The sequence below is a fragment of the Falco biarmicus genome, chromosome 2 (assembly GCF_023638135.1).
Source record: "Falco biarmicus isolate bFalBia1 chromosome 2, bFalBia1.pri, whole genome shotgun sequence".
Classification (NCBI taxonomy): domain Eukaryota; kingdom Metazoa; phylum Chordata; class Aves; order Falconiformes; family Falconidae; genus Falco; species Falco biarmicus.
This window is the reverse complement of record NC_079289.1, coordinates 5,396,480-5,407,797: the sequence shown is the minus strand read 5'-3', so window position 1 is coordinate 5,407,797 and position 11,318 is coordinate 5,396,480. Positions and strand designations below refer to the sequence as shown.

Genomic DNA, 11,318 nt, shown 5'->3' with positions numbered 1-11,318 from the left:
CTTCACAGGCTCCTGGTTTTGAGAACCATAAGTGCTGTGTTACACCACATCCCTTTAAACCAACCTGCGAAGCTCACAGCACATCCATCCTCGACTATTGCACCAAACTCTGTTGTACTGCAACGCAAACCCAGGGCACAGCATCTGAAGCAAAGCTGGGGTCTGAGAGTCATGGAGGAGCAAGATCTTATTAGTATGTTTAAAATTTAGCCTTTCAAGAGGGAAATCCTAACGGAATGTGATTCAGTCCTTGACAACGCATTTCCATATGTATTTGCTATGGAAAAGACCAAGAACTGATAGGTGTTCTCTGATCCTCTTCCTTTCTGTTTTTAAATACTCTAGTAAACAACAATAACCTGGCGGGGCATTTAGGGACTCGGCTTCTGTTCTCTAGCAGTCAGGAGGACTCGGTTCCTAAGAAGGAATCCTGTAATTACAGATTTCAGTGTCTGCTTTGTGGGTTTTATCAGTATTTTTCCTCATAAACCAGTTTAGGTATTCAAAATCATATTTTACCACCTTACTGCAAGTCATTGACTGTTCTTCCCGTGGCTTCTGTTGCATTTAATAAAGTGAAAAGGCAATTTATTAAGTATTTTGACAAAAATACTTTAAAAACATGTTTAACTTCAGATATCAATTTTCTCTGTATGCAGATACGTATGCTTGCATACTGGTGCATACATACACTGGTTTTCCCACAGGCATAAATCCTAGGCCATGCTGTCACACGAAGCAGAGAACTATCATTTATTTACACTTCCTCAGCTCTGCTTAAGTTCTAATGTATTTCCAGCTGAGTAAAGATGAGCCCTCTGAAGAGGAAGACATTTTCATCTAATTTCCATCCATACCTCGCCCCTTTGTTCTTCTTTTCTCCCCCTCCCTTCCCACTTCTTTTGTTCATTCCTCCTAACCCCACTATCTATCAAAACACTTTTAAAACTATAAAACAGCATTTTTCCAAAGTCTTCTGGCTGCCTCCATAGAGACGTTTCAGCACGGCCTGATTTCCCAGAGATTAGGTGACTGATGTACGGAATGCATGCCTCCTGGAGGTGTCTGAATCACTTCCCATGGAAAGAAGACACAGCAAAATCACAATCAGTTTAAAATCCCCAAGTGCACCCAGCTTAGACAGATGCAGGTTGCTGCATGTACGTGTCCCACTAGTGGTGGCAGTTATTAAATGATTCACACATAACTGACATTTCCTTCCCATTGGTATTTGTTCTAACAGGGTTTTCCTGCAGTCCATTAAGGAACATCCCTTTTGTTCAGCGCAAGACCGTATAAAGAAGGCAAATTAGCCTTTAGGTGCCCAAAGGCATGAACCTAGATGCTATTTCTTTTATTGCCTCCTTCAGGTTATTCCAATCTGACCACCACGAAGACGTCGTTATTTTAATGTTCAATACTCAGACAAGGGTGCCATGGATGTAAAAGAAAGAAAACCGTATCGATCTCTGACTCGGCGCCGCGACACTGAGCGCCGCTACACCAGCTCTTCAGCCGAAAGCGAGGACAACAAGGTACCCCAGAAGTCCTACAGCTCCAGCGAGACCCTGAAGGCTTATGATCAAGACTCCAGGCTGACCTACGGCAATAGAGTCAAAGACATGGTGCACCAGGAGGCCGATGAATTCTGCCGAGCAGGTGAGCACATTTCAGCAGATGCTGCTGCAAGCAGTGTAAGTTGATCAGCTGAGAGCTGGGCCTGGGGCGGGAGGCAACCTCTGAAGGACCCTGAGGCCTAAAGCAAGATATGAGGAAAGAGAACAACAAGGAACATCTTTGATGCATTGCACAGGCGTGGGATGCATGCAAACCAATATCCTTAGGTGGGATACCACTAGCCTATGTTCATTAGTTTAGACTCAGATACATTTTCTGTGTCTTAGTTTTCGTGACTCCAGCAGCCCTTTGCTGCTTCCCACCATGAGCACATGCTGCACAGTACTGACGTGGTGTGGAAAGTCCCTGCCTGCTCAGGAGACCTTTTCACTGTCATGTGCCTGCTCTGTCAACAAGAATGCCAAGGCAGAAGATAATGAGGGGAGAGCGCCAATGTCCACCTGGGGCTACAGCAAAACCCCTGAAGCCTGGAAGAAGGCAGGCAATTGAGCTGCTGATAGGATGAACCGCCCTTGGCATTGTACATGGCCTGCAGGGAGTAGGTTTGAGATGGGGACATGCTCCAGTATTAAAGGAGTGGTAAGGAACAACTTTTAGGACTTACAGGAGTCCATTTAGTGGATCTGGGTCACAGTAGCTGTGAAGATGTGGAAGTTCATGGGTCAGCATGGGCTTCAACAGTCCTAACAGAGATGCCAGGTATTCTTTTTATTGCTAGCCTGAAGTCAGCACAATTACATTTTCACTGCTGCTGTTGCCTGCGTGAGGTAGATTTCTGGCCCCTGCTGTAGTCTCATCTTCATTTTTCTGTAGAGACATGAGTATCTTAGTTCTGAAACCAGGAAGGGCTTCACATAAATTATTTTTAGAAGTCCATCAAGAAAAGCCTAAAATGGCAAAGTGAGTCAAATAGAGTAGGCAGCATTCCAGACACTGAACATAGAATAGCTGACCCAGGCTGCACTGAGCACACCCTCTGCAGTTTGGAGAAGCTGACTCCCCAAAGGGGATGCATATAACTGCACTCCTTTAACTTTGGGGCTGCTTAATTTCATTCTTCAAACACCACAAACTTGCGGGTTTGGTGCAAGACTCATCTTTACGGCACGCACAAGCAAAATGACTCTCAGAAGTATCGTTGTGCACATGGGTTTCGTGTTTGTATTTCAGGATAACTGCAACAGGCAATAATTAACAGAAGGGCCAATAGGTGTTGTAAGTACTACTTTGCAATCATAAAAGGAGTTTCCCTCTTAGCAACTCTGAAGTACTTGATCCTCTCTAAGGAATCTATGAAGTTATAAAGAAAAGGCAACCCTTTAGGTCATTGAGTTTGCTCACTTCATACAATATATTCACCATGCAGGATAGATGTGAATTAGTACAGGTCAGTGGTTTTCAACCTGAGGGTCTACAAGGCCATGCAGGTCCATGGACTTCTAAGAAGCCCACAAAAGATAAATAAGAAAAGCCAGTCTATTGACCGCGAGTATAAATTTGCTACACACAAGTTCATACTTCCCTAGGAAAATTTTGTAGGGTACTGAGAAATAGTAAAAACCACTGGTCTAAGTGGCTGAGATTAATTGAGAAAAGTTAAGATTAACTGTGTCAGGGCAGCAGTACTATTTCTAATATATGACCCACAGATTTTTCAATTTGTAATTTTTTTCCCAGTTTATCCTGAAAGTCCCCAAACTGGCCTGAAAATTGCTAACAAACAATAACCCCAGACTTCCAGTGCCACATTTTCCACTGGCGGAAAGCCATAAGCAGACCTCACTTTGTGGTGCTGTTTGGCCTCATGCCAGCTGAAACCAAGCCTTATTAGCCTGCTCGACATCAACAAGGCAAAGTGAATTTTTCTCCTGCATTGGTTTGGAAGGCAGAGGAGGGAAACATTTCAAATTGACCAAATAAATTCAGTAAATAAACAAGTCAGCATTTAAATGGTTTTAGCTAGAGCGAGAGTGCCAGCAAACGTGCAAGTCAGCACAGGAAAAAATAGACCAGATCTGAATTAAAAAGTCTCAGATATTTATTATCTTCCTTTTATTGACTTGAGTTCTTCCAGCTTAAAAGGCAACAGTGAGCATAGAATATGAAAATCGATGCATCTCCTGCTGTTTATTGCAAATAAATTTGATTTTCAGTTAATTGTAGCAGTCATTTTTCATAATTTATGAGCTGCTGTTACTGGAGAGCATCAGTCACGCTGCACATTGATGTGTCTGGTGATGTTGAGTGTGGCTTATTTCAGGGGAAGGTGGAACTCACCATCAGGGGCTCAAATGCCCAAGCAAAACCAAAAGCTGACATTCTCCAGCACTCCATGGAGGATGGTTTAAAAACTATCCTGGCCTTGCACGAAAGACAAAACTGGAAGAGTAGAGCAAGGTCTCTGGGGAGATGCTGCTTCCTTGGTTTTACAACTCAGGTCAAGTTCCTCAGGCTGTGGAGTGCTAGAGGACACTCTCTCAGACCACTTTGCAATCAGGTTAAATGGATTACTTTGCCACAAGCTTGCTCCGTGCTTCCCAAGCAAGACCCTAGGGGTTGACAGAGGTGTGAGCCCCAAGCAACCTCATCTAGCCGCTCTGTCTGAAAGCTTTAATCCTGTTCGGTCAATTAAAGAGGTGTAAACTTCTTGAATGCCTTATATAGTTTGTTATCAGCTGTAGATCTGTAACCAGCTGGACCATGGGTATTTCCTCCTGATGTCAAACAGTTCCTCCTCTGAGCTTCACGTGGAAATGTTGTTCAGTCCCATTATTCGCCTTGCATTCAAACATCTCTCTGTGCACTACGAGTTGCAAAGTCAATGGAATGACAAAACATAGTAAAATAGCATCTACTGCGGGCCAGCTGATCGTTGAATGTACGTTTGCTATAAGTACAAGAGACCTTCCCCATGCAGCAGGGCTCAGAGGGAAGCCAGGGTGTTTCCAGGGGTGTGAAACCAGGCTCTGGAGAAGGAGAAACCTCGCTGTTTCTATTGGATACACATTCTCTACCGTGTGATATTTAACATCAACAAAGGGAAAGGTGAGAAGAACCACATGATGGTGGGGGTTTTGAGCAGGGAGAGAATCGTAACTCAGTTTTGGATACCACCTTGAGGGTCAGACCTCATGAACAGACTTCAATAATCAAGCAGATAGGAACTTCACTGTTCAAAGGTACGTTTGGGCTTGAACTTCCCTGGACCCCGTGCATTCAGATTTATCTTGTCGAAGCATGCCTGAGCTGCAAACGCTGCTCCGTTCCTTAATCCATCCGATCAAGGTGGAGCATTACAGGAGCAGGGGTGAGTTGTGCCCTATAAGTGCACAGTGCAGCTGAAGGCATTCACGGGTGGCCACAATCTTTTAATGACATTCTGGGCTGAAAAATAAAAGCATGCATTAATAAATAAACGCAGATTAAAATGGAGTCGCTAATTGCTTTCCCCAGCCACCTCATGCAACTTTCTGAGCAAAGCCTGCTAATACTTGAAGCCTCGTTCACATTGATTTGGTCTGATTCTGAAGTTTTGAGACACGAGCTCAAGAGTCGTTTTCAGGTTGTATTTTTAGTCAGCTAAACAGTTGCATCTATATGCAGCCAAATAACCTCTGCCATGACTGTATCAGAATGAATAGCTGAACTGAGTCAACCTGTGAGTGGTCAGCAAGGGGAAATCGGGACCGCCAAAGATAATTCAGAACCCCAGTATGTAATTTCAGGGATTTCAATGAGCAGAACTCACTCACATTTCCTATTGTAGTGGAGTGGCCAGGTGTATGGTAGGACTTTTGATCATCTCATGCTTCATTCTACTTTTCTCCCAAGGAGATTACATTCTGCCTCTCCTAAAGAATTCCACCGTCTTTGCTTTCACATCTGATGATTTCATTGAACATACCCTGAGTTTCCGTCAGGTTCCAGAAGCAGGAATACAGATGCTTTTTGGTCTTGGCATGGTCACTTGGCTTCACACTAAGCAAGACCACGAAAAAGGGGAATCTTTGGTGTGATAGGGGTCAGGAGCTGCTGCGCCCCACACGGAAACAGAGGATGAACAGCTCTGCCATTGCCTTCTGCTACATGAAACGGTCCCCTATTAAAAAGTAACCAGGCTGCTGTGTTTTCTCCCAGGAGCCAACTTCTCTTTGCGAGAGCTGGGTCTTGAAGATGTGACACCCACGCATGGGACTTTGTACCGGACTGATATCGGGCTGCCTCACTGTGGCTACTCCATCAGCGCCGGCTCGGATGCCGACACGGAGGCAGATGTGGTCCTGTCACCTGAGCACCCCGTGAGGCTCTGGGGACGCAACACCAAGTCTGGACGCAGCTCCTGCTTGTCAAGCCGGGCCAACTCCAACCTCACCCTCACTGACACGGAGCACGAGAACACTGAAACAGGTAAGTGGCGACGGCGCATGCGATGTCAGCCTCAAGCTTTACCAGGAATGCCCCTTCTTACCACTCTGCCTTAATCCTCCTTAGGTTTTGTGTTGGGTTTTGGGGGTTTTTTTTTTCAGACTCAGTGAAAACACTCTTCTAATAGCCCCATGTCATGGCCTTTTGTACTGTCCTACAGAGTGTTTGTTAATAAACTGCTGGAGAAGCTCCTACGTATTTATCACAGCGACAGAGATCATTAAGTGGCTGTAATACTCTCTCTGCTTTTTGTAGTGACCTTTCAGACAAAAAGCATTTAAATCTCCCCTCCCCTGGCCGATTCTGCTCTTATCTTTGCTACAGATTTTCAGGGCAGATAATTTCCTTCTTTTCCTTGCTGGTTCCTTGACAGGAGCCATTTCATTTATGTAAATTGGCTGACTGCTCTCTGAAGGAAAACGATGGTGAAATATTTTTAGAAGCCTTTTTCTTTGTGCGAAATAAAAGCTGAAGGTCACAGATTTTTTATCTCTGTAACTTTGCGTCCCCAGCTGTGGGGACTCCTGCATGCATTCTGTAGGTCTGTGAACCTTTTGGTCAGCAGTTCTGCAAGCAGTGTAGGAAGGAGAGAGGATTTTGATTCAATTGCAGCTTGACCCAGGAGTTCACACAGCCCTACATGCCTTTGCACCTTTAATTCAATTACAGAACAGCCTGCTTCTTAATATAGCCGCTGCGTACAAGTCATCGGGCACTCGAGCTCAGCACAGAAAGCTGATGTGAAATGACTGTATTGCTTGTTCTCTTTACGCATTTTGCCATAGTATTATAGTGACAAATGATGATAACTTTTCTTTGGGAAGCCATGACATGGTGAGACATACACCACCCACATGATTTTATGTTTAACTCCAACAAAATTACAATAGAAGCTTATTAAGTTTCTGCTCAGAGATAATGATATATTAGGAAAAGTTCAAAGATAAATGGCCTTCTATTTAAAGGATGTACAGAAGAACCTTTTAAAATTATCTTTACTATATTTTTTTTAAGTTTCTTAGTGTAGTATCTTACAGGGTTGCACCGGTCAGGCCGGGCAGACACGCAGTGCCAGATTATATTGTTTTCATTCCAAGCCTTGTGCTTTGACGAAAAATCAGAGGGATCATCAGGGTCAATTAGTGTTTTGCACACTCCCAAGAAATCGCTAGGAAACAACCAAAAGCTAACACCTTGAACTTCCATCCCAGTCTTCTGTATGCAAAGCCCTCTCTTGTGCTTTCCATGGTGGTATATGAGCAGCTGCGATCCTATCCCATGCATTTTTCTTTCCATACCTACTAAGAAAAGCGAAGTACAGAATTTTAGTCTTTTTTTCTTCTTTTTTTTCTTCCCCCTTAAGAGAGAAGAATTACATTAGCTGCTGGAGTCTTTTCCACTGGTTTACATAATGCTATCTCTACATGTGCAAATGCAACTTTGTACCTACAGATCACTTACAAACGAAATTATATTAGCGACAACACATTAGGAACTAACAGCACATGTCTTGAAAAGCTTTACTGAGAGTAATAACAGAAGCAGCAGTACTCATGTCAGGACTGAGATAACCTTCAATTCCTCTTCCCTTAGATTTAATGGCACACTAACCATTTGTTGAACCATCATTTCATAGCAATTAGAAAAGGGAAGACAGAAAAGTGGAGAATGTAGCTGCAGGGTTTTTTTAGTGCTGTACAAATGTAGAAGGAGTTTCTTTGAGCCATAAGCATCTGCAGTCTTAGGTGTGAGTGTTTTAAATAAGAGAGGCTATATCAGGCTCAAAAATACAAAGTCTGTGTAGCATAAATAACATCTAGAGAGTGGTGGTGTCCAGTGTGCATTGTTCATATTGACAAAAAAGAGGTGGTGGAGCTTGAGAGAAAATATTAGGATCCAAACTGTGCTGTTGAGGAGCTTCATCTGATGCTCAGACTTCCCTGGGAAGATGTCAGAGACATCAGCCTGGTTCAGGTCAGAAAAACTGGTCCAGAGCTGAGAAAAATGCATAGCATTTCAATAAAGGGGCTGCAGTTGAAATGGTGGTATCAACTTACCCAAACAAAGGTTGCAAGGGAGGAAGAGAAGAAGAACTAAGGAAAAATCTTAAATGTACACAACATTTGGACAGTTTGGTTTTGTAATTACTCGGCACAGATAAAGGTGTGAGAAACTTTTGCACACAAACCGCTCACAGCCTGAAGCCTGCTGTTGGAGCAAATGAAGCCTGAGAGCATCTCAGAAGCTTTGTCTAGGAGACACAGAGGTGGTTGTGTGCTTCCTCCCTCTGCACACAAGCAGTGTTACTCAGGGCCCTCCGCTGCTAGCTATCGCAGAGGCTATTTTGAGAAATCCTAGATTCATGAGAGAAATGTTTTCAAGAAGACGTGGGATTTTGCTAATGGCAGCATAAAGTAACATAATGCTAGGATTCGGTTTACAGGATACCTTTATTAGTCAATATTAATTGTTGACAGTATTGATAGAAGTTATAGCCTCTAGCTGAAGTCAATATGGAGCTTTATGAACCTGCCATCAAGAGAAGATTTTATGGGGCCCATTAAACCAACTTTTCCAATGAAAGTTAACATCAACAATTTTTATGCTGTTCATTATTTACCCAAAATAAATAATCAGAATTTACTTCTGATGTTTGTAAATCCAAAGCTGTTGAAGCACGATTATACCGAGACATTTATTGTGTCCATCAAAAATGAAAGGTCTGGCTCCCCCAAAAAGCAGGTCTGCTTTTATTTCGGGAGTGGTGATGCCATGAAGGAACAGCCCCACTGCTCAGTAAGCACAGTCACAATCCACACCTCTGTCTTTAAGGAAATCGATGATGTGCTCTGGTTCTGTGGCATATTACAGTCCATAAATCACTTGCACAGGCAGCTGGCATGAAAAGCCATCTAAACTGTTCCCAGGCTTTCCAGGAGGTTGAATACTTCTGCTAGGTTTAGAGTTTGTTTTTGCTGAAGAGTTAGCTTGAGCTGTAACTGGCATTGCCCTGAGCTCAGACACTGCACCCCCCCGAAGGCTCCCCCTCCGCTGGGCAGTGCTTTTCGCTCTGACCTGGATGGTCACTTGGCAGAGTGAAGGGACAAGAGGGGACAGCTCAGGTTATTGCCCCTTCTCTGAGAATAGTGCAATCACTGTTTGCAATCACAAGTGCTGCTAATGTAGCAGGCACTTCATACAGCTCAAGGGTTGTTCCGCAGTGTGGCCATCAAGGCTAAGCTGAAATAGTAAGCTCCTATTAGCAGTTCAGACCCATGCACAGGGAGGAGTTAGGTTCCTGGAAGCCTAGCAATAAGGTTAGGAGAACCTCTTTCCTATAGTAATTTGCACTGTTTCTCAGCAAGACTGATTCAAGGAAAAGAAGTTCCTGAAGTGGTCATTTGGAACCGAGCCTGGAGTTCACTGGTGTTACCTTAGGTAACCCTGAACAGTCTTTATACCACGCCAGAAACTGTTCATATAGAGAAGAGCTCAGTGAAGGAGAACAAGGTAATACTCTTCCAGAATTTGACTTATTTTGTGGCAATTCTGTCACATACCAAAAGCAAAATACTCCTAAACATAAAGAAGTCATCATAAAACTACAGTACCACAGAACAGTTTATGTCGGAAGGCACCACTGAAGGTCTCTGGTCCAGTCTCCTGCTAACTCTGGGGTCAGATCGGGTTGCTCAGGACCTTGTTCAGTTACACTTTGTCTCCCAGGATGGAGAGGCCACAACCGCTGCGTCCTGGTTCTGGTGCTGACCACGTTTGCTCTGAACAACTCTGAGAGCAAGTCAGAATTTCCACTGCCGCAACTCGTGTCCGTTGCCTGTCGTCCAGCCACTAAGCATTGCCAAGAGCAGTTTGACCATCTTCTGCCTATCATCCATGCCTAAAAGACAGCGGCTGATCTCCCTTTAGCCAACTCTTCTATTAGCTGAGCAAAGCCACCTAGATCCTCCTCTTCTCATAAAGAGTTTGTAGGCAGTAGGGCAGTGGAGGAGACAATCAGAGGCGCCTGAGGAACTCTGGTGCTAAAGGTTTTAAAGTGTAAACTAGACAAACTGAGAATGGTCTAGATGGGATGCTGCCTCGGTCAGAGTGGCAGTATCTGCTGGCCTCTTGATCCTCTCTCTTCCTCCAGTTTCAATAGCTTGTAGCATTGCTATGCTTTCTTTGGCTTCAGGGCCATGCAGGACTGGGCTTTGAGCACCTCACTCAGGCTTTCGTACTGCCTAGGGCACTCCTTACAGTCGTAGAGACAGACAGTGTGTGTAAGCACCCATGAACCAGGTGCTGAATATTTCCGTCGGGTCTACAAGGGATATCAGCTCAAACCATTACGAATCATGCTGGTAGGTCCCAGATAGATCCGAACACGAGAGGTGGGCAGGACATGTAGATATTCCCATATAGAATCCCTTTCCACAAGAAAAACACAAACCGCTTTTTTTTCTGCCTTCAGTGCGGTAATGCTTTTACTGGTTTACCCAGCAGAGTCGCTGCAGGACTGTTTTAGACCTGGGCCAACTGCTTTTTTAAAATTTGTCTTTGTGCAAGTGGAGTTGCAGCCCTTTTCTGAAAAAAAAAAAAAAAAAAAAACAACCCCAAACAAACCAACCCACAAGTACAGTTTGGCTTTCAGCGATTCCAAAGGAGCTGTGGCAGACTAAAGATTCACTTTAGTTATAATCTGGATTTAGCGTTAATATCCACCGAGGCACGTAGTTGGTTAAACATGGGAAGGAGCAGGAGGGGGGGAAGCAGTTTTCTTCATTAGCAGGACAAGCCAGCAGTGATTAATGCTGTGTACATGTGCAGAGTGGAGCTGATGTTTCCCCTCTGTCATAATCTCCTCTCAGGAAGAATGTGGGCAGTGTCAAGTGGCCAGAAGGATCTCACAGGCGGGATGAGTAATGTCAGATGTCTCCAAACAGTTCAACCAAGTTGGAGATGCTGGATTGTGATATATTGTGCAAAGAAATTCTTGCAGCAGAAGGGTGGCATTTTCTTATCTAGCGGACTGAGAGATTAGTAGACATGAACTAAAATTCCAGACCTAACCACCCTGGAAGCCAAAATTCAGCCTGCAGGACCATTGCTGTCAAATTGTGCTGTGCCGCTTCTTTCCATCTTCACAATTCAAAAATATGTAGGAAACATGTCACCCTGCAACCAACTCTGCATGCATTTTGTGTGCCCAAAGGAAGTGAGAATACCACTGCTGGAGCCAAATCTTCTATTAAAAA

The 11,318-nt window shown here is 44.1% G+C and overlaps 1 protein-coding gene across 6 annotated transcripts in view; it reads left to right on the top strand.

Annotated features, from left to right (window-relative positions):
- Window positions 1–1,368: 1,368 nt before the first annotated feature.
- Window positions 1,369–11,318, top strand: part of TENM4 (teneurin transmembrane protein 4) — a 353,793-nt gene continuing 343,843 nt past the window's right edge. For 3 of the 6 annotated variants that reach the window (XM_056329462.1, XM_056329463.1, XM_056329461.1), the window contains exons 1-2: window positions 1,382–1,659; window positions 5,776–6,045. In XM_056329462.1, coding sequence (XP_056185437.1) covers window positions 1,437–1,659; window positions 5,776–6,045 — 493 coding nt within the window. In that variant the 5' untranslated portion in view covers window positions 1,382–1,436. Of the gene's footprint in view, window positions 1,660–5,775; window positions 6,046–11,318 lie in introns of all 6 variants that reach the window. The other 3 variants (XM_056329464.1, XM_056329465.1, XM_056329460.1) reach the window with 2 other exon arrangements.